Source organism: Eucyclogobius newberryi, unplaced genomic scaffold (genome assembly GCF_026437365.1).
Source record: "Eucyclogobius newberryi isolate DKJ021-1_F unplaced genomic scaffold, fEucNew1.0.hap1 SCAF_10, whole genome shotgun sequence".
NCBI classification, from domain to species: domain Eukaryota; kingdom Metazoa; phylum Chordata; class Actinopteri; order Gobiiformes; family Gobiidae; genus Eucyclogobius; species Eucyclogobius newberryi.
Window position 1 is genome coordinate 29,463,066 of NW_027315724.1, and position 23,702 is coordinate 29,486,767.

The window sequence follows — 23,702 nt, forward strand, 5'->3', positions numbered from 1 at the left end:
CAATTTTTGAGGTGGCGCTACTGAGCTTTTCTTTCAATATTGTTTTTAAAAACCCAAATTTTCTATACAGTTTAACTTGTGTTGCTCCTTTGTTTTCTGAATAAAGTGCCATATAAGTACAAACACATATAATGTTTTTTCCAATGAACACTCTGATGTAATATTCAAATTTGATTCTAAATGGTATACAAAATGTACTAGTCCCATTATCTAAAACCTTAATGCTTAAGTCATTAATTTCCCATTGCACTTAACATCTTATTGATTTTGAGCTCTGCAGCGAGGTTTTTCAGTCACAGAAGCTCAGAGTCAAGGTGATGTCATTCGACTACATGTTTAACGATCCCAGTAAACAAACTGTGACCAATCAAGAACACAGGGATCAGCTTCTGGTAACGGGAGCCCGGCAAATCACAGGAGCGTGAGAGCTTGACAATCTCATGTTAAAACAGCTCTCTCCATAATCCAGGTACCCATAATGCAGTTTGTCCCTCATCGCTGCTCATCGCGTCGAGCTGTTTAGGATGGCCCACCACGTTTGTGCAACTTGTCTTTATGCAAGGTGCTTTGTTGGAAAACGGGCCGCGTCACCACCTGCAAACCGATCCGGCCTCTCAGTAATAATTGAAAGTATTTCCATTTAGCTTTAGTGTTTAGCGTTCAGGAACACAATGGGGGCAAAAATAGAACGGGCTCACTTGATATTTGTCTCTGGTTGTGTGTGTGGTGTTGACATGAAAATAATGAACAGTGTTTTCCTTTTTTATTTCCTAAAATGTAAATATAAATTAAAAAAAACCCTCAAAGTACCACATTAATTTGATATAGTGAAATACGAGTATAGATACATAATGAGTACATTACAACCTTGCTGCTACAAAGTTTTATTTAGAGGATATTCAAGTAAAAGATCACAAATGATGAATCTTCTACTTTATGTATGTATCTATTCTATTCTTCCAATGGGCTTAAGTCAGGATACTGAACCGTTTTAATGGATCGCATATCTCTGAACTAGTACTAGACCACGTGATAACATACGGAAAATATTTTTTGGTGAGGATTGCCTAAAAAAAAGTTTTAACAAAATCGATTTGGCGTATCGGGTCAAATAAGTCAATCCAGTAATGTTAGTATTGAGATCTCTCCTTTTAAATCTCAGAACCTACATAATTCAGTCACTACGTTATTTTACAATGTTTTGCAGTTTAAGGAGAGAAACCTAGTCTGTAGATATAGGGTTGGAATATACTCAAAGCCCAAATATCTGTATTGGACCTGAACAATATCTGTAGTGGACCTGAACAAGCTGTGTATTTGACTGATGCCACCACCTGGGATTCACTTGTTGTTCGTGTCTTGGATAGAGCACTGCATCATCCGTGGAGAGAATGTGGTTCAACATACAAGTCAAAGAGTTCTACATTACATTGTGATTTAGCCCAGCGCTTGAATTATGAAGGGGTGCCGCAGTAGACCAAGCGTGAAATGCCTGGGATCGAGATTGCTCAGGAATGTGACATGGGAATGAGGTGTTAGTCCTGTGAAGACGGGAGCTCTGAGAAAGCATGTGATGTGAGCCTCCCTGAGCGGGAAACCGAGTCCCCGTTTCTATGTAAAACGATTGGTACCAATTTATGATTGTGTACTCTGCGTTTTTCTATGTCCATATGTATCTGTCAGCTTGGTGTCTCAGACAGAAAAGGGCGGACGGAATGGTTTAGTTGGTTTGTAAAACATGGTGGTGGTGTGTAAAAACATTTGAATTATTAATTTTCACCATAACAAGCTTGTTTCATTACATTATACTTCCTACAGAATCTATATGTGTACGGTACTTAAACTAGAGAAGGATATTTCATGACAGATACAGATACAGAAAAACAGATGGCCATTTTTATTTTTAATTTTTGGTCCAATTTTGATAATTTTCCATACATTTATGTAATTTAAAATCACTACAAACTCATCCACAGCCCTATTTAACCACAAACCAATAACAGAGCACCATAGGCAGCAAGTCGACCAAAACAAAATATCTGCCTGTACTAGATAACTCGATAAGCTAACAAATGCAGATATATCTAACTTTAACCTTATTTACATCTATGCTGCTTCTGTCATCATTTTTCCCCCTTCTTTTGCATTTTCAATAGGTTAAAGTAAATTTTGTCGAGGAACTTAAACCCTACAGTTGCTGCATCTCGGTGTAAGGTGCCTGGACAAAAAGCGGTGCAATATGCTAATGTTATGTAAATAAGCAGGTGAGAGCTGGATGCTACTGTATCATTTCCTTTTGGTACCTTTTCAACTTAAAAAAAAATAGCATTTCCATTTTAAGGGTGTTTTATAAACTCCAGCTCTTATGTCTGTGTTTAATCTAATGCAGAGATCTAAAACTGTTGTAAATGCAGAGGCGAGGTGGGAGGATGTTACTGAGCTGCAGGCTTTTCTCTCACACGCATTTGAAGGCACTCATTAAAACGCCTTGGGAACTAGGTGCAATATGCTAATGTGTCAGTATGTCATCAATAGACATACTTCCCGGTAGTTTGCGCTCTTAGTCATGCTCTTGGGCTGAAGTAGAAGTAGATTTGCCGTTCGCATGAAATATCAAGAAAGATGCATTTAATCTGCTTTATCTACTCGCGTCAGCCTGAACAATGCCATGAATGAGAGTATCTGTATGTGCAACAACGTGTCTGCGGCTGCGTAATCCCACTATGCAATGAAAGACCCCGCCATAAAAGTTACATATGCACATTTAAGCCACAAGTGAACATCAATAACTCAGAATATTGTGGAAATGTGACATGATTCTAGTTTAATCAAACGTAAAATTACTGACAATTTGTTTAAACGTGGATATTGTGTGAACTGTTGTATGTTTATTGAACAGTCTCAAGCCTTGAAGTAAAGTTAAAAAATACACTAACTACTCGACCTATTATGCTATGGTACTGTACAATGAAAAAATATTTAATTAACTACCGAAAATGCCTTGTCACAGCGAGAACTAATTGTAAAGTTGCCCGGGCCCCGCTCCTGTTCTGGTCCCTCATGTCTCTCTTACTGTAAATGATAAGTGGCTTACAAGGTTACAGGGTGATGCATGAATGTATTTAAGGATTAATTTTTGCCCGTGGCTGACATTTTATCATAGTGTAGCCAATTTAATATGTGCAGGTGAAGTGTGACAGTGTGAGGCGCTTGGTCGACAAGGACGGTAATTAGTTATTCTGTGCAAAGACATCATTAATGTAAGATAATTGGAGGAGAGGATAAGGGAATACACCGTTAATTTGTGCTGATGAGATTTGGAACACAGAGAAATGACGAATGTGCTAAAGTTTTGAAAGAAGTTTAAGATAATTTTCAACAGACTTTAATTTGTGTTTTACTGCTATTGGCAAATCGAGTTTAGTTCTTAGTTAAGTCCTGGCTTAGTCCTTGCTTTTAAGGGCATATTTCCACCGATTGAAGCATACTCTGGTGCGCTTGAGGTTTTGGAGTTGTGAACGCACCAAACAAACCTGGTCCACTTGAAGTCAGTCTTTTGGGGACAGCGGTAATGAATGGTGTTCATGTGTTTCAGTGGGAGCTGCTGTGGTCCTTCGTCCTGCTCTTCACCTTCGGCCTGCTGCTGCTGTGGTCCTACTTTTGGTGGGAAGCTCATAATGACTACAGCGAGTACAACTGGTAAGGCGCTTCTGCTTTCACTATCACCTCTGTGTTTTAGAAGTTCGGGTTTCAGAAAGTTTTCAGACCAAGAGACCAAAAATAACCGTGAGAACACCCCCATTGCGAAAGTTATTTACTATTGTATATTGTATTAATTTGTAGTTTGTATTTATTACTAAAATATACAGTTTTACAGTTAAATGCAGCGTAATAATTTTACTTTGGGAACGCCTGTTTAAGTCATGTATATAATGTAAAAGCCTGATGCCTGATAGCCATCTCAATGATGTCTCCAGCTTTTATTTGTAATATAATCCTGATAATAATGTTTAATTTCACCATTTTCTTGTCACCTTCTGAACATTTTTGAGAATATTTATTAAATAAGTATTTATCTTTTTTTGACAAACTTCCAATACTTTCAACCACCTCCAATAGTATGCAGGAACAACCTCTGTGCATCAATATTATCGTGTTATATTAAAGATACATTTTTTGCTTTACATGTTTATCCACCTGTGAACAAAAACAAAGAGTAATATAATTGCACAGAAGCTATATTTATTTTCAGACAGCGGCCACTCAAACCTCCTCAATGTCACCTCTTTTTGTTACCCGCTGTCCACCTCTCTCCACCCTTTCCACTTGGTCTATAATTATCCTGCCCTCTTTCCTCTCCCATTAATCTACCAGCTTTACTTCTACCTCTGACAAACTGTGCCATTAGCACTTAATCTCATGGTCATATGTAGTAGTATGAAATATTAATTTCATGTGTGGCAGAGGTCTAAATTTAGGTTTTGTCCATTTTTTCTTTTACTTTTTACCAATAAAATGCTACATGTTCCGATACTTAAACACTGACATGTGAACAACTAAACATTTTACCAATGATCAAAAGGGCTTAAGCAATTAAAGCTATGCTACAAAAATATATTAACATTAACGCAAATTGAAATAAATTATCGATTGAATTGTAATAACAAATAAAGGCCATTCTAAACAAAGTAAATATTTCAAGCCTCTATTTCAGTGCATTTTACAGGATTAGGTGTGTAATCGTCTCTATTCTGAGCACTTTTTTGTTCTCAACCGCCATTTGGCCCCAAAAAATCTAATTGGGTACTAATCAACACTAAAACTTATTTGAGCAAGTATTGATACAAGAAAAATATTAATCATGTGACAAATGTTGACATTTCCTGTACAATTTTAGAATGATCTTTGTCAGACCACATGGTGACAAAAAGTACAGCTGTGCGTTGTCTGAATTTGCCCCAGAAAAGTGATTTAAAATGCATTCAGATATACAGATAACACAATGTATAAAGTATCGTGCATATTCTGTAGTATTGCTATGGCGTTTGAAATGTTGCATCCGTTTGATTACCACCTGGTGTGTCTATAAGCATGGATGTCATCAAACGGGCCTGTTTGAGCGTCTGCCCTTAGAAACCCTGCTGTGTTGCCGCCCGCCCATCACTGCCAAGGCTCTGAATGTAATTACTGCTCCAGGGCCCCGCGGTCACGTCGTTCCCACACTTTATCATGCTCCCGTGTTTGCTCCACAGCTGTGTCCAGGAGTTTTAACAGACCTTTTGAACTCTTGAGTCTCTCTCGTCGCAACAGGTTTCTCTATAACCGTTCTGGGGTGTGGAGCGACGGCACGGCACCCATCCTGGCCACCACCGCCGCCGGATTCACCTACGTCACACTTTTAATGGTAAAAAAAAAATTACTTGAATAAGACAAAACATGACCAATTGACAGGTAAAGCATGATGACAACAGATTATCTTTCCATCTTGAGGAGTGAGCGAGATGGACAATTATGAATGCGCAAAGTCCTAAGACACTAATTCAGGAGATGTGCTTTGTTGGACAGAAGGGAAGCAATTATGAATATCATTATGTTTTTTCATTATACTGATGACAATAATTCAACAACATGATATCACTTCATCAGACAGGTGCTTATATTTGCCTGTAAATGTCATGGTTTAGGTTCAACTTTCACAGAAATGGTGAAAGGATGATGCAAATGTCACTTTACACCCTTGTTGGGACGATTGCACAGTAAGTTTCAGCTTTTTGTATTTTTAATCAGCTACTTAAAGATGATATAGTACTCAGTATTCCAATTTTGGATATCTCCGAAACGGCAATTAATTTTTACATGCTAGAATACGGGAGACATTTGTGTCCAGTTGCACACAAACAAACATCATAAACCCATAAAGCATTTGGTCCATGCATAAAAAATGAATTTACATTTTTGAAAATATATAATAATGAAGTCAAAATTATAGTGCACATGAATTTATTGTGATGGGAGGGAGGAAAGTAAGATCAACTCTTTTACTACAGCTTGTGTCTGAAGTGGTCCAAGAATGAAATTATATTATTGTAGTTCTATATTTTTGAAGAAATTGACACTGCTTTTGTTGCAAAGTCCACTGAAAGTATTATACAGTTTTTATTATTTTAGCAATGAGAAAATAAAGCTGTTAACATAGCGTATTTTTCTGTTTTTAGGTTTTAGCACTTTGCCACGTTGCAGTTGGCCAACAGCTGAATTTGCACTGGCTCCATAAGGTAAAGTGTGGAAAGTGAGACTGGGCAGCTGATTGTGCTGAGTGGGCGGGGATCGTACGTATTGTTGTTCTCTTTTGTGTCCTTAAGCGTGGGAACAACAGTATTCAAAAGGCATTTGTGGTATTAAGAGTTTAGGATTGAGACTGAAATCATTTATTTATTTAAATGTTGTTTCCGCATTAGAGTTATTTTTAGTTGTTTTGGTTTTATTATGCCCTAAGCTGAACCCACAGTGTTATCAGTAAACCGTGAAGACCAGTGTCGCCTGTAAATGCTGTGTTTTTGTTTGTGTACAGATGCATTCCAAGTGGTATTTACTGTGACTTCCTCCCTTGTCCTCACAGATAGGAGTCACCGTGGCTCTCCTCACCACTGTAGTCGGGGTGATATCGGTCACCCAGATGTGGGGCTACGAGTGGGACGTGGTGCCCATCTCACTGCTGGTAAAGCCACTTCACATTTATACAGGCCAAAAAACTATTCAGAGAAAATTGTATCTCTTTGTGACCAGACAAAACTAAATTTCAGTGTAAAAACATGGCTGTATGTTATGATGAGATCTTTGCTTTATTGTTGTGTGAATGTGGGCAGTTTGTCTGTAGAAAGCCAATGACTATTGTTCATCATTGTGGTTTTCTACCACAAGCTCTTTGAAGACTCAAGTGGGATCACTGAAACAGTCAGTGGCTTTGAGAATTATAGCTATTGACTCAGAGTGAGGTTTCTGATGGTGTGATGTCAATAGTATTTATCTGTTGACTTTTAAGGTAACCCATATTTTACTTTTAGGCGACCGGCCCGTTCCTGCACATAGGGGCGGTAGCAGCGGTCACAGCTCTCTCCTGGATTGTGGCGGGACAAGTGGCTCGAGCGGAGAAAACAAGTGAGTTTCTGGTGAAACTGAGATTATGACTAATGTTTACCTGTTGTGAGGGTCCGTGACATACATGAACAGTAGAATCAATGATTTACTGTGTGTGCACACCGGCCCTTCCACCCCACCCTCCGCCCCACACTGTTGTGATAACGAACATTCCTACAGGATCACGTGACCCTTCTCAGCAGGGACATATTGACTTTTTCCTCTTTGAGTGAATAACCTTTTACTGAATGGATGTGACGTCCCCTCGCGTCACTCAAGACAAATAAAATGTACTTAAATAATCTGTTTAATAAAAAAATGCTTAGCAAACAAACAAACATTTAACGTTTAGCTTTAGGGAATGCCTTCTGGGTAAATGTTCTGTATCATAATAGTTTCCCCCTCTAACTCACTGACATTTTAAAATAAGATAAGATATTCCTTTATTGTCCACACATGGGGAAATTTCGTGTTGATTAAAATGAATGATGATCTATGATAAATTGTATTTATTTTAAACCTGCACATTCTACAATTTTTGGGACATCTATACCATCACAATTTGGCTTTTAATTTGCTCAAATACATTAGCCCATTTCTGCAGTCCTTTTGTGGTCCGTCTGTAACAGGAGAGCTGGCTTGGCCCCGCCCTGTAGCTGACCTTGAAACCTATTCACTCCTTGTGTGAGTGCGTCTCTGTCACTGTCATCACTGTTGCTTTGAACCAACAAATGTGTTTATTGTCCCGATAAGATTTTCCCATGTGGGTATTTTAAATTTCTATTTACCGTACAAAACCAAAAAATGCTGGAAACAAGAAAATAATAATAAACATGGATTTTTTTGTATCATTTTTATCATAATGAGTGTTGTTAATAATAAGTGTTGTTGTAGAAAAGCAACAACAGGGACCGAAGTGGAAAATTAGCTCTCAATGTATTTATTAGACTTTGTATGCATCACATCAGCTGCTTGTAACTATGTCTGACTACACTGTCCCTGCCAAAGAAATCAAGTTAAAAAATAAAAAGTGTCGTCAAGTTAATTAGAGGACATTTCTGCAAAGATTCTGTTCAGTTCTGAGACAAACAGCATTTGAGGCACTTGTCATTGCATTTTTATCGGTCAATATTATTTTAGTTTGAGAGTGCCGTGTCTTTATGGCCAGTGTCTTGAATGTTAAAAATGTGTTAGGCGATATCAACCGCCCAATTCTGACATGAACAGATAATGAACTAACTAAATGAAAATGTCAGTTTTCCAGGTGGTGGTGGTGCTGTTGTACTTCAGTGTCCTCTTGGCTCTGTACACGGTGCCTTTGTACGTTACCTCTCCGTGCATTATGGACCCCTCAAACCTCAAGCAACGTCCAGATGTCATCGGCCACCAAGGAGCAGCCATGGTGGGTCAGCTGGCAGTTTACAGTTTAAATTAGCTTTGACAAATTCCATTCCTCACGCTTTCATACAGGGCTCCACAAGTGCTTACATGGCATTGTTTCTTCTTTGTGTGCGTTGCCAGTAGTTGGCAGACTCCTTTTGACAACTATAGTTAATTGAAACATTGTGGGAGGTTGTTCCTATACTGCACTGTCTCTCTGAAATGTTCAATTTAATAAATATAAAACGTGAACGTGAATCAACAATTTTTAACTCGTTATAAAACCGTTTACGGCACAGAACACAGACAATTTCTTTCCACTTCTAACGCCTCTGCACCTCTTCCCTTTTAAAACCGAACATTTCAAAAGTCATAATATTTTATTCATAAGCATTACTCATACGCCCAGTTACGCTCCCTGCTCTGTTCCCTGGTATTTGTGTAATCAATCAGCTCTGGGCTAAATTTAGGCGTGGCTCTTCAGGCTGTGAGAGTCTCCCACTGGGTTACACAAACTGCATTTGGTTTCCCATAAGGACCGTATTGATTAAAGCATTATCCTCCTCTGTGTTCCAACCTTCGGCCTTATGAAACCTGGAACTTCGAGGGCGACCTCTTTTCAACAACTTTGAACATCATGGACATTTTTGTGAAAGGAGTGTTATTTTAGAAATCTTATTGTTGTATAAAATAGTTTACTTTGTACGCAGAAGTTTTATTCTGACTACATTGGGCTATTCTATTTGTAGGGGTCAAACCAAAAGGCAGACGGAATTAGGGGTGGACAATTTTGAGTGTTTAAGTGGATTATGCCGCTGACTATAATCAGAAAATATTGTGGAATTCTAATCTTTAAATGTATTAATTGAGTATCTCACAAATATAAAAGAACTGTAAAATTACCCACAAAAGTGCAGACATGTCACAGTAAAGCCTTATTTGAAAGATTAGAAATAAAAAAATGGAACAAACATCTTTCAAAGGTTTTTTTAATGAAGCACACTCCTGATATCGTTGTCTATATCACCCTACTTGATCTTCAAAAACAACATCCACAACATTATATATTGCTTAATGCGCGATTTATCGAGGATTTGTTTTATTTTTGTGATTGTGTTTTTTTTAAATTATGATTATTATTTATGTTTTATAGCCTGTAAATAGATAGAATTTTAAATGCTTCATTCAATGTCAAATGACCAAACTGTGTGTTCCCAGATTGCTCCAGAGAACACAATGTGGTCCTTCCAGAGAGCGCTGCAGATGAACGTCACTGGACTGGAGACTGATGTAACTATTAGGTGTCTAAACACACCACACACACAGACACACAAGGACACACTGACACACTGAGTCGCACAAAGACATAAAGAGACACAGAGAGAGACAGACAAATCAATAAGTTAAACACTCAAAGTCAAACAGATATAAGGCTGTGACGTCACTGTTCAGTATCTGTAACTCAGTCACTGATTTGATCAAAATTATGTCTATAAATGTGCCTCACGTTTACTATTCGTATCATTACTTGATTGCCTTTTAGGAGTTAGTCACAACTGTATGTACAATATAAATATGAAGACAATATAATACTTCAGGTGGAAAAGCTACAGCCTCTGTGTTTGTCTACATTACTCATCTGGTGGTTACTAAGCAGTGAGCACAGTTTCCATAGAAAATCATCTCATCTCTTATTCATAATATCAATGTTGGGCATGGTCTATTGAGACTAGATTATGCTATAGACTATTTGTTGGACTTTCTTAATGAACATGTTTGACATTTTGCTGTTATAATGCAGCTCAAAATACGACTGCAATAGTTTTTCAAGTGGACTAGTCACGATTAGTCGATTAATTGTTGCAGCCCTATTCTATTCTTTATTGTTTACCATGTTGGCTCATGGTTGTGTGAGAGTTAAGGCTGTGTAATTTAGCACATTATTACAAATAAGTGTAATAACAAAAATATAAAACAACTGTAATATATAGGCCCTTGTTCTTAAGAAAAATAAATGATTGCCTCTGATACATAATAAGTCTATTTTTCAACTTAACTTTTGACAAACAATACATAATTATTGTCTTTTTAAATAATCAGGATTTCAATGTATTTTTTTTCTTAACTGAGCGGCCCTCGTAAGTGTTGTATGCGAGTGGTCCACAGACGGTGTGTTGAGGCAGGACGTGAACGACATAATGAGAGAGGACGGGCAGAGACACTTAAACAAAGGCAGAGGAAGTGGCGGAGGAGGACGCTGCAGTTTGTGATGTGGAGACGGAGTCACTCAAGCATGTTCTGTCAAGTCTGTGGCAGAGCTTTACTCCTGGAGACCGATCTTGGGTTTTAATGGCAAGGTTCTTGTCTTGGACCAGACCTCGGAGCGCGTCAAGCAACTGTTATGCTACAAATTAGCGGCTGTGATTGGCACTTTATTTCAAATGCCGTCTTAATCTCGTGTCATTCACTGTGAAAAGGTGAACTGCCAGAAGAAGAAAATATAGACATTTCCAATATAGCCAATACACTTTATATAGCACATTTTATGAACTGAAAATGCTGCACAGAAAACTAATCAAAATAAACAATTGCTCAACCTAAATTTAAAAAAAAAATCTAAAACTATGTATACATACTCTAAATCAATTAATAGTAGCTAAACATGTATCAAATGAAAAGTGTAAAATATTAAAAAGTAATTAAATACATTAAAATGCTCATTAAAAATAATAACTCGCGCTGTGTTTAAAGCCAGTGAATAAAAGTGGGTTTTAAGACGGTGGGGGCAGTGAATGAAAAGGACTGTGAATAAAACTGACCTTTGCCTTATCGTCCGTGTTTTACGAAGCTTGTTGACAATGCTCATGGTCATTAGCTGCTTGTGTCTCTGCAGTTTTAGTACCTGCCTCATGGACGTGTTAGTCATACAGTTAGTCGAGGTGAGCTGTTGTTGGTGCGGGCTGCTGACAGGTGAACTCCAGGTCTAATTAGACCTGATGACAGCCCAGAGACGGTGAGTCTCCACACGCGCTTTACACAGAGCTGACTAACAAACGGACCAGCTAAGAGTTATGTCTAATCACACGCTCAACTTTCAAATTCTGCGGTTTTCCAAACAAGACGACCAGACGGGACGGTCATTTGAATGGCAAAGCAAAAACACATGCGCTTTTTGTACAGTTGTTATTGTGTATTTGTTTTATTCAAATCAGGAAAGCAATAACAGATGTAGAGGAGAGCAATATGCAGGATTATGTTATATACATAATTCAGACCTCCTAATGAATGTCTCGCCATTAGATTTTTACAATACTGTACACTACAACTAACTATTATTTTAGTAGACAACTAGTCAGCAATTTATTTTTTTCAATTGGTCGGCTTTTCAAATATTTATTTTCTATTGTACATTTATGGCAGCTGAAGGTTTCTACCTGGAGAATATTCACCAATAAAATGGATTATTGAGGAAAATTTGATTAAATAATGAAAAAGTGTTTTTGCATATGTTTTAGAGTTGAGTCCAGATAACGTTTACGGTTATATTTTATTGTCGACTAGGCACGAGTTGTCGATTCATTGTTGAGACCCTATTCTACACTTTTATGGGTAATTTACAGTCTGTTTACATTTGTACAATACTATTTTTAAAGACACGTGAGGTTCTAGCACTTTTCTCTTGGATTGCCTAAATATCTTCTGATTATCGTCATTATTGCCCAGCCCGAACTTAAACGGAGGAAGAGATGATTAGTTGTTGCAGCAGTTGGGAATAAAACGCTTCCTGTATAGCTTTGCCTTATACGTTGTTTATTTTCCGTCCGCAGTCTGGATGGAGTGCCCTTCCTGATGCACGACGCCACACTGCGCCGGACCACGGACGTACAGAAGGTGTTTCCGGAGCGACAGTGGGACGACGCCTCCTCCTTCAACTGGACTGACCTGCGGCAACTCAACGCAGGACACTGGTTTCTCAAGGTAAACCCGTTTTTTGTAGCATTATGAATCTCTATTTTTTTTTTTTTACAAATTTGATTCAAAAAGGGTTCATGTATTATTTCAACAAAAATATCAGTTTTTGGCAACTTGTATTTGTGAATTGTACTGAATCTTGCATTGCATCCTTATTGGCTCCAGGGGACTCGCATGCATCACTTTCTCATTTGTTTCATGGTCGAATGTAGCAGGGTTGTGTAATAAATGTCAACATGCTTTTGAAACATAAGCACATTGTTCACACAGAACGATGCCCGATGATTAGGTCAGTCTCCTCCATAAATTGTCGAAATTCAAACACTGTTCAACTCTGTATGTCTTTTCAGCTTAATAGACGCTGAGAGGATTTATGTAAAGGACAAGGTTGCATGAGCGTTCTGTTCCCGGTGTGTCACTTTCCATTTGCATCAGGATTACGACCTCTTAGTCTTTCTCATTGCCTTCGTTTTTCGCTGCTTTGCTACTTTTGGGTCGAATTAAGACGATTCTCTGTTTTTTATGACTGAGTTGTTTACAATGTAGAGAATATATCAAAATTACGCAAGATTTTTTATCGAGTCCACAAAAGAGCCAAGCAAGGCAAGGCAAATCAACTGGAAAACTATGGAACAAACAAATGTACTTGATGATTAGACGTAGGAGATGTTTGCTTTGCATCTTTAGTTTCTGGAAATATGCAATGGTCTATTTTTATTATGTCTGTCTTATAGGATTGTCAGAAAATGGATACCAAGATACTAATTGATAATATCAAAACTGGATACTTACAAAAATCTCACCTTTCCTGAGTAGTTTTGGAATAGTTTTTATCTATATCAGCGCTATGAAAAGACCACATGGTAACATAATTTTGACTTGAACATGTTGAGTATCTTTACGTCTATGTGCTCCCTTCTAATCCCTTAATGTCCGTGTTTCCTCGGTAGTGTACACCTGCTCTCCCTGACCCCCGTCCTCTCTCGCTCTGTGCCTCAGGACGACCCGTTTGGGACCGCGCGAAGCCTCTCCCCTCACGAGAAGCAGCTGATCGGAAACCAGAGTGTGTGCAGCCTGGAGCAGCTCCTCACGCTGGCCTCCTTTAACAACTGCACAGTGGTCTTCAAACTGAGGAAACCGCCCCCCGAGCACCCCAGCCACTACAGCTGGATCAACCACACTCTGCAAACGGTGCTCAAGTCAGGCATTCGACAAAGTTTGGTGAGAAGAGGAAGAATTGTTTTTTATTTATTATTAAAACATTGAAATGAAAATGAAAACATAAATGAACCAAATGTGCAGTAACGGATACAATTAATTATTTTCTTAATGCACACTTTAAGTGAATTACTCTGAATGTCCAATCTTTTGAGTACAATTTGGGCCACTCCACCATTCTTTGATGTGCTTATGTGTTATTAATTGTGTGTTCCAACTTGATTTCCTCTAATCAATGGCCAAAAGTCCCTTAATTGTCACCTATAAACTGGAAGCAAAAACGTGTGACTAGTGGCTTAAAATTAAGTGCATTTCTTTTCTAATCTTAAGGTGTTTTGGACTCCTGAAGAGAACAGAGCGGAGGTGAGAAAGATGGCGCCTGGCCTGGTCCAGTCCTCATTAGTCAAACCCAAGAGTCCAGAGGCTCTTGAGCGCGACGGCATCAGCGCGATGCTGCTCCGGTACAACCAGGCCAACACACAGGAAATCAGGTAACATGTTCTGTACTGCCAACACGGATCCATACATTTATTTACTCTTGCAAAATCAGAAAATGCATCCAATTGTAATGCACTGTAAATGTCAAATAAAAAGTGTAATAAAAAAGTAAAGCCAAACAAAATCTGCCCCAGATGAATCTAATCTGATGCTACTTGTGTACAACTTGATGCAAGTATATTTTTCCTTGTTTCCAGTGTCTTTTTTGAAGTGATCCTTGCTTTCTCCGGGTCATAAAACCTCTTCTCGCAGTCATGGCATGTTTGTATATAGTCTCATCAACTAATTTAATGATCGAATAATCATCAACAATTATCTCAACTTGTTTCAGTCCTACGTGATTTAGACTGGCTTTGTTTAAAATAGCATGGTTTTCCAATATAAGTCATACCAAAACATTGATTCTTTGACAAACGTTGGACATGAATGACATAAAAGCACGTTGTGTGTTTGCAGAAATCTCTCCCAAAACAACATCAACCTCACCCTTTACACGGTGAACGCGCCCTGGCTGTACTCGGTGCTGTGGTGCAGTGGCGTGCCCTCTGTCTCCTCTGAAGCGCCACACATCCTCAATAAGCTGCCTTACCCCATTTGGCTCATGGTAAGTGTCCCATTTTCTAGATGAAACGCAATGTACATAGTATATTCAAGTGTCCTTCAGCTGCAGAGACACGTTTATCCATCTAATGTTACGGTGGATGTTTATTTTTGAATCTCTTGCGCCCTCTAGTGGACATAGACGCATCTCACCTTTGGGATTTATGTGTTTGCAGAAACCTGATGAGTACTGTGTGCTGTGGGTAACCGTGGACCTGGTCTCCTTTGCTGTTGTCATAGCAATATTCATACTCCAGAAGTAAGTACAGTCAAATACATTCTTCATTCATTTATCCAGAGGAGTTTATTGCACTTTATCGCACAAGTCAAGCTAACATTTGCATAGTCATTTAAGAGGATTATTGTTATAAAATCTATTATCTATGGTTTGGAAATGGATCAACCAATTTTAAGATCCGCCAATGTTTAACTTCGAATGTAGTAAGTTTGCAATTACAATTTTAGCTTAAAATATTGCTTTTATTGTCTTTCTTTCTCTCTTTTACTATGGAATGCACCTGTGTGACTGAGGAAAAAAAAACAAAATCGCTTTGAATACGCAGAAAATACAATGATGTTTTTATCAGTTTTCGTGTCAAATGAGGAATTTAACTGTTTAATACATTAATCAGGTCAAAACTTTACATTTTAGCAGCAAATTTGTTAGAAACTCTCCTTTTCTTAACTTCACTGTAGAATATTTCCCATGTTACAATTCAAGTATTTTTACAGTCAATATATCTGTCCTTTTCCCTTGAACACATCTCAAGCAGACTGTGTTCCTTTCTGATTAATTTCCACTAAGCTTTCACTACAGATAAAGTGAAAACGGCTGTCTACCTGCTGAGTTTATTTGTAATCTCCTTTACTTTATCGGCTAAAATGATGATGAACTTTACGCAGAAGTGTGTAAAGTGTTGCTGCCCCTTTTGACTTTGCTGCTGCGTCGGAACTGACTCTGTCTCTTGTCTCCTGCTGTGTTTTGTCCCGCTTTTGTCCCGGTCCTTCTCTGCTCTGCCCGATGTGCATGCTCCTCTCTCTGCTGCACTCTGGCCTCTTCTCTCAGCTATCACACAATCAGGTAACGGGCCCCTCTTCCACAACCCCCACAGAAATCCTTAAGTCGTTGTCCATCTTTTCCTATCTGTCTTTCATTTTTTTGTTACCTCGCCGTTCATTACAAAAGTCACTGTCGTTCTACCATTTGATTTCGTTTGTGGTTTCATCATTTACTACTCTCACACTTTCACATTTTCTGATCTGCCGCACACGTTTACAGCCTGTGTCTTTACTCTTATCAGCTCGTGCAACAGCTGAATATTACGTTACTTCCTGTGAAGGAGAAACCCACGCCATTTTCCACCCACACAAAAAAAATCAAAGGCTTTTTATCACGCATTTCTTTAAGCCAAATTGATCACTTTATTAAGAGGGTTTTTACTGTCCAGACCGTTCACTGGGACTAATGCTTTTGGGCTAATTGAACTCAGCACAAGTCTGTTTCACTGAAGGAAAAGACTGATAATGTTTGACTGATAATAAATCATGAGAATATTGGACAGTTCAGTGGATTCACATAAAGTTGGCTGATAGTGCTCGTTTTGGTGAACTACACATAAAAACATGGAACTGTAAACAATATTGCAATAACAAATGCATTTTTCATTTTATTTTTATTTATTTTTTGCAGCCGTTTCAACTAGAGCTGGGTTTCGATTCAAATTTCAAGAATCGATTCGATTCCGATTTTTACGTTTCAAAAGCGATTTCTCAGATCCCATCCGATTCGCTCCGATTTCGATCTGATTTCCGATTCGATCCGATTTCGATTCGATCCGGGGGTTAATGTTATTAAAATTGAAAAATGTATTTGAACCGTTTCCTTCACTTCATGACTGTAGAGAAGCAACATATTAAAACTAGTATTATATCAATATTAAACAGCAAATCTTACAAGTATTGGTAGTTACTGATGGCTGGAACTGGACTGATGAAAAGGTTAAGGGTCAATCTACCCTCAAGAAAGATAATCCAGGAGTCCTGAATTATCTTTCTTGAAGGTAGATTGAAGTTCACTGAGGGAAATGTAGAAAATAATTTTAATTTAAAAAAAAAAAAAAAAAAAAAAAAATCGATCTTTGAACGTACGAATCGATAATCGTCATTAATATGCGAATCGATGCGGAAAATCGATTATTTCAACCCAGCTCTAGTTTCAAACAACATGCTACTTCCCTCACCGCTAACCTCCATTAAAATTAAAATTCAGCTTTCATCATTAAAACATTTACACATTGCGAGTTAAATCGACACATCCCATAGTTCAACTTAAACACTAACAAGGAGATTCAAAACCATTTCATTTGAACATTGAACGTATATTCTAACATTTACTTATGTCATGTCATCATCTTCTCACAAATCCAAAGATCTGACGCTCCTGTTCTAAACCTGGTCAAACCTCTCCAAACATTCGCCCAAACTCTTCCTCGTCTGACGTGTTGTTCTGCTGCAGGTATCGCTCCAGTGGCATTCACAGCTACAACCCTGAGCAGATCATGCTGAGCGCTGCAGTGAGGAGGACGAGCCGCGACCTCAACGTCATGAAGGAAAAACTCATCTTCTCTGGTATGACACTTTAGACCGAAGTTCCTCTCTCTGGACTTTTGTGATGTGCTCATCTAATCTTTAACAACCAGTGGTTCTCAAATGCAACTGTTCTTTTGGCCAAGTCCTGATTTATATCCACTTTTGTCCTGGTTTAGCCGGTTATGTCATGTTATTATCTTTGTTTTAGTCCTGGTTTTTCCCAATTTAATCCCAGGAAAGTCCCAGTGTAGTTCTAGTCCTAGTTTAGTCCTGGCCCATAGACCTTAAATAGCGTTGTCCTGTTTAGTTTAGGTTTAGTCCTGTTTCCAACCTAGACTTTGTTGCTATATTATGACTAATTCAAGACAAATTTTGTACCAAATGGATAATTCTCTAGTAATAAATGTTTATGAATCATTCTTTACATGTTTTGAATAATAGTTTATCGTTATCTTTATCCTGATTTAGTCCCACTTAGTTCCAAAAATCCAATTTATTCGAGCAACAATTTTGAGAACCACTGTTGTGCTGCCTGCCCTTGTCTGAGTTCTTTTGACGCGTCCGCGGTCTGAGCATGAATCTCTCTCGTGTGCTTCCTTGTCCACTTCCTGTTTCCTGTGTCAAAGGTCATGCCGTGTTGTAGCCGTGTGCCTCCTCACCAACTCATCGCCACCAGCATCGCCTCTGCCTTTTACCCCCCTTCACCACCATCACAAGCACTGCATCCTAAACTCTGTGTGCCCCCCTCCACCCCTCGCCCTGTCTCCACCTCCTCTGCATTTGTTCTGCTCAAGATGCCCTCCAGTTTAGGGGAGACTAAGCGGACCCCCGAATGGACTCGTGTTTGTCCTGGGGGCCAAAGGTAAGGTACAAAGAAGTAGTTTGAAGGTTTTAGAGGTGGGAGGAGTTAATAATAAATAAACCTTAAGCTCTTAAATAAAGGCCATTTATAAACCTAAGATTTTTTTTAACTTTACAACTTTGTACTTTAAGTTACAGCTAACGATTATTTTAGTAGTTTATGATTATTTCTATTTTTCAGACTTTTTAAATTCTTTCATCATATTTTGACCACATAAAGGTTAAAATATGATGACTAAAGATAGATTTCTAGATGGAGAATATTTACATACAAATGTATTATTGATGAAAAGATATGCTATTTTTTAACATTTCTGTCTATAAAGTCCAGATAAGGATGTACAAAATACAAATGCAATTATGTTTTTTTAAGTGGACAATTAGTCGATTAAAAGGCACTTGAATACAGTTTACAAATATTGCTACTAAGGAATCAAATGGCAATTTCATGTCATTATTAGATATTAGGATATTAGGGCTGCGACGATCGTTTTTTCTTCATTGGTTCTGTAAAGTGGCACTAATGACTGCGTCTCCCCCTCTGTCGCCCTCTAGAGGTGGAAAACGGTGTGACCAGCGCAGAGGAGCTGTATTCGAACAATGGCTACAACTACTACAGTAACCAGGGCCAATGACGTGGACACTGTAGCACCTGTACATTGTATAAAATGTTTTGTTTGTGCATAACTGAAAACACTAGCACTTTTACTGATTCAATTCACCAAATGTTTTGGCTCGACTTGATGCTTGATTTTATGTTTGCTTGATATTGATACCTGTTTTCTAATGAAGCACTGCCTTGGAAACCCTCTCTATATATATTTCTTTGCGGCATGAGATAAACAGTTCTTGCTCTTGAGACTACTATTATTACTGACATGAATATTTAAAAATGAAACTAAGCTGTTTACAGAAGCCCTGCCTTCCTCTTCAGGTAAATATCATCTATGTAAGATAATTATTGATGATCAATGCATGTGAATAACAGTGATGAGCATGTTTACATGTGAGCTGTTTGGAGATAGAATGAGTAATAGTATTTTATGGTTAATGTGAATGTTTGAGTTTTTTAATGTGCTCGATGTATTTTGGTGGGAATGTATTTTTAAGCTTGGCTGCAGTGCTGTTGTTTATTGTACAAGTTAAACTGATGCGTGACCAATGTGATGGCAATAAACGGTGTCATTGCTCAAATCAAAAGTCACACACTTGCATTATTAAATATCTCAAAGTATTTACTGCTCATGTGACCTACAGATCTGTAAACTGTGCCACAAGTAAAATGTATATAGTTTTAACTTTGACGCTCAAGAAATGAGAAATGACTGCACAAGTAAAATGATAAAGCATTTAATTCCATAAGTATTTGTTGACTGAACAGTGTACATTTTCTATTAAATTCATTGTGTATTTGACAAACCAGTCGTCTAAAGGCGTATAACCTACAAGGCACTATAAAGCCTTTGGTCCTGCAGAAGAACGACCACAGTTGACCTGCTCATCCATGACGCACAAAATCACGAGGAAAATGGTCAAGCTGGTCAACAGATGGAAGTCCTCAAAGTGCAACAGTCTCTCCTCTTCAGTCTCTGTTGGTAAACGTGAATCGTGTCCAAGTTTTTTGTTTGTTTTTAACCCAGTGTGAAGATATTGCACTGATGATGCTAAAAGGGAGGTCATAGTTTTCTCTTTGTGCGCATAGTACAGTTCTTACCCTGGACTGACCAAGAGAAGTGAAGCGTGGTTAAATGTAACGGATTGGACCACAAGGAAATGGCTTAAAACAAAACTTGCTAAAAGAATTGAATCAATAGCAAACACTGTTAATGCAATAATTAATAAAAGACATTGGCTTGTTTAATTGTCCATTGCAACTGACAAAAGTGCCATTAATCATGATTACATTTTGACATAGAAAAGCATCTCTGGAAAAGGCACAGTAAACAATAAATAAAATAAATAAAAAGATGTACAGGCCCTTAAAGTGTTTGGTCTTCCAGATAAACGTCTATGACGTTTTCCCTTTCACATTATGTATTCTACAGTGGCAGCATTGAGCTTAATAACCACTCCTCCAAATAAACAGAGGAATGTGAGTTACCCCTGCTCGTCCCAGACAAAACCCCTCGCATCGGTGAAGTCTGGTGATGCTGTGCAAATGACGTTTTGGAAATGTAAAAAATCTGCCCTGATCAGTTCAAGTTCTTTTTGCGCAAGTGTCTATTGGGAATCTCTATCGCGCTCACTTGTAAAGGCCAAGAGCCGCCCATGATCCCGGCTTGAATGGCGACACCTGTGACCACAGCCATGTCCGGGTCTACGGACGTGTTCGGCTCCTTCCCAAAAAACTCCGTGATCATTTTCCTGATGCGCGGTATTCTCGTCGAACCTCCCACCAGCACGATCTCGTCCACTTCTCCTTTTTCTAAACGTCCTTCAGCTAAAACCGTCTCGATGGGAGTCAAAATTTTCTGGAAAAGGTCCTCGTTGAGCTCTTCAAACTGTTGCCGGGTGATTTCAGCGTTAAACACGACCTCTTCTGACGGGTCGGAGCGGTCGCGGGTGTGGAGGTGCAGCGGGACGTGGACGTTGGCCGTGGGGTGGACGGTTAGGTCGAGCTTGGCCGCTTCCACCGCCTGGCGTAAACGGTGAATGTCTTCTTTAAGCGCGGGGGCGACGCCGAACTCCTGTGTGACGCGCTCCATGGTGTACTGGAGCAAGCGCTGGCTGAAGTCCTGACCTCCCAGTTTGTTGTTCCCCGCCATGGCCCTGGTGAGGAACATGCCGCCTTGTTTGTTGAGCAGAGACACGTCCAGGGTCCCGCCGCCCAGGTCCACCACCAAAACGTTGAACACGTCCACCTTGTGCAGCCCGTAAGCCATGGCGGCTGCGGTCGGCTCGTTTATGACGCGCAAGATCTCCAAACCTGTGACGGAACAAAGGAATCTATAAGTAACAATGATATTTACAGTTTTATTGTGTTTTTACGACATCACATTCAAAATACACACTCAAAAGACCAGCACAGCCACACAAAGCTTAACATTTAAAGTTCCACAAGTAAAAAGACTGAAAGGTTGTAATTGTTCTTGGCCTTTAGGTTGAAAATTAGATAATAATCATTACCAAAACTAAGTGTTACTGGGAAGAAAAAAAACTGACAAAATGTTACTTTTCCTGAACTTTCTTGATCTTTATCAGAACACGTGGTAACATCTATGAAACTATCATGTGGCAAATTGCATTCTTCTACAGTCTAAAAGGAGTGTTTTTTATAATCTTGGTATTAAAATTGGTATTGATCTTATTCCTTAAAATCAAAACTGAGATGACATTTTAAGATTGTGGCAACACTAGGTCCACAGAGCTTCATTTGGTCTTCTGGGTTGTGTTCAAACTAGCAAAAACACAAATACAGACTAAACCTGTGGACAAAACGAGCCTACATCAGGACTAAACTCTATTCAACCCAGTGCCAAACCAGCAAAAGCCAAAACGCAGCCTTTAGTTCGTAACTTTTATGGTTCTAAAGTGGTCGGTTATAAAGAGATCCAAAAGCAAATGATGATATAAAGTAAAAGGCATGAACATCGATGTACTACGGTCTGGATAAATCTTTTCAACCGCAAAATCCCCGATATCCCACGTGTCCAACAAAAAGGACGAGACATTTTTAGTAAAGCCAGTAGCAGACTGACCGGCGAGGTTTGCGGCTCTGATGGTGTAATTCCTCTGGCGCTCGTCAAACTCGGCGGGCACAGAAATGACCGCTCTCTGGATGGGGACGCCCAGATGCAGCTCCGCCATCTTCTTCATCTTCAGCAGCAGCCTTGAGCCGATAAACTCTGGGCTCACGGTGAAAGTGTGGTTTGTGGAGATCTCAAACTCAGCGCTGCCATTGTTATTTATCACCTGAAGAGGGAATCAAAATCATGATCAACACCTTAATGAAATGTTCATTAGTTATAAACAAATGTGTAACTAACTGTATAACGAATGTACAACTATTCTCACTGGGTACATTAGCTTGGCCAGTAAAATCAGATCACTAGAACAATCAGATCAAACAGTAATACGATTTAACTTTTGGTGTGTGTTTACTTGCAGACCAAAATCTGTTTATTATCAGATTTCTGGACCTTTAAAGTAATTCAAATCACATGCAAAATCTGATGTGAGTCAAAGGGCTCAGAATCATGTTTAAATATAATTCAAATAAAATACTAATTTGTTTTTGAGTGTGTATGTTACCTCAGCTACTAATGTTTGTCAGTTAATCTGGATTTTAAGAGTAACTGTTGTACTTGGAAGACGGTACAGAAGTACAATGATTTTTAAAATAAGAGTTATGTTTAGGGTTTTTGATAATTGTCTTTGACACATTTGCCCTTTTTCAGTGGCAATACTTAGTGTGAACAATCAAAGAAATCAGATAGATCACATCACAAGTACATGACATCTAAACCATCATAATAATCAGATGAATTTGGTGTGCATGTGAACATAGCCTTAGTTGAAGACCCAGCAGCTAAAACATGGAGTGTAACATGTGGTATTACAGCCCTTTCTCACAGTAAATTACACTATTTCCAGAGGGCATTTTGCAGTAAACAGTTGTATATTGCGTAAGTTGAACTCCTAAGCAAACAGAGCCTTTACCTTAAATGGATAGCGTGCACTTTCCATCTCCAGGACTCCAGGCTCAAAGATCTTCCCTATGAACCGCTTGGCGTCGTAGACAGTGTTTTGTGGGTTTGCGTCCGCCAGGTCCACGGCCTCGTGTCCCGCCAGCACCGCGGTGCTCGTGAAGGACACGGCGCTGGGGAGGCTCTGTCTGCCCGCTTCATCCGCGATCACCTGCACCTCTCCGCCGCCCGGGAGGAAAACACCCACGGAGCAGAAGGTGGTGCCCAGGTCCACGCCGATCACTTTGGGTTTAGGGGGAGGTAAATACTGCTGGCCCAAGTAACCGGCCAGAAACAGCGCGAGTATCACGGAACCTGTGAGGAAACACCGGGAAACACAGGTGACTCGCACCGGCGGCTAGCAATAGCATCGCGTGGCTAAACATATCAACATCAGGGAGAAAGACACGTTTGAAGCTCACTTACCGATCATAGATATTTCACCCGCCATCACAGCGCGCTGTCCTCAAAAGGACTGACGCTAAAATGTACAAAACTGCGAAATATATCAATACAATGCGCCTACAGCTTGTACCAGGATGTGACAGCTGGAGCAAAGCGAACCAAATAACTACACGTCAACGTTACACGCTTTCTAGTGCATTCTGGGTAATGTAGTAAAAGTGGTCTTCCTTTACCGGATGCACGCGGGCTTTTTAGGCTCTTCCAACAAAGATGAAACAGAAATATGTCCCCCTAACCCCCTAACAGGTCTGATTGAGGCAAACATGATCTACAAAACCTACAGACACACAAACTAAC

The 23,702-nt window shown here is 39.2% G+C and overlaps 2 protein-coding genes across 5 annotated transcripts in view; one reads left to right on the top strand and one right to left on the bottom strand.

Annotated features, from left to right (window-relative positions):
• The window catches only part of gdpd5b (glycerophosphodiester phosphodiesterase domain containing 5b), a 39,117-nt gene extending 19,662 nt beyond the window's left edge, over positions 1–19,455 (top strand). The window contains exons 3-18 of one of the 4 annotated variants that reach the window (XR_011928120.1): positions 3,596–3,699; positions 5,311–5,404; positions 6,216–6,275; positions 6,620–6,718; positions 7,065–7,158; positions 8,394–8,539; positions 9,736–9,818; positions 12,345–12,495; positions 13,489–13,710; positions 14,038–14,198; positions 14,662–14,809; positions 14,982–15,064; positions 15,872–15,886; positions 17,321–17,433; positions 18,021–18,256; positions 18,811–19,455. Coding sequence is in view for 2 of the 4 variants with exons in the window: in XM_072453943.1 (XP_072310044.1) it covers positions 3,596–3,699; positions 5,311–5,404; positions 6,216–6,275; positions 6,620–6,718; positions 7,065–7,158; positions 8,394–8,539; positions 9,736–9,818; positions 12,345–12,495; positions 13,489–13,710; positions 14,038–14,198; positions 14,662–14,809; positions 14,982–15,064; positions 15,872–15,886; positions 17,321–17,433; positions 18,811–18,890 (1,653 nt within the window). In the remaining 2 variants the exon portion in view is untranslated. The remainder of the gene's footprint in view (positions 1–3,595; positions 3,700–5,310; positions 5,405–6,215; positions 6,276–6,619; positions 6,719–7,064; positions 7,159–8,393; positions 8,540–9,735; positions 9,819–12,344; positions 12,496–13,488; positions 13,711–14,037; positions 14,199–14,661; positions 14,810–14,981; positions 15,065–15,871; positions 15,887–17,320; positions 17,434–18,020; positions 18,257–18,810) is intronic. The other 3 variants (XR_011928121.1, XM_072453943.1, XM_072453954.1) reach the window with 3 other exon arrangements.
• Positions 19,456–20,227: 772 nt separating this feature from the next.
• On the bottom strand, positions 20,228–23,504 carry hspa13 (heat shock protein 70 family, member 13). The gene is made up of 4 exons (XM_072453972.1): positions 23,367–23,504; positions 22,915–23,255; positions 21,954–22,167; positions 20,228–21,181 (listed from the first exon to the last, which is right to left on the bottom strand). The coding sequence occupies exons 1-4, from the start codon at positions 23,389–23,391 to the stop codon at positions 20,448–20,450; spliced, it is 1,314 nt and encodes a 437-aa protein (XP_072310073.1). The 5' UTR covers positions 23,392–23,504; the 3' UTR covers positions 20,228–20,447.
• Positions 23,505–23,702: the final 198 nt, after the last annotated feature.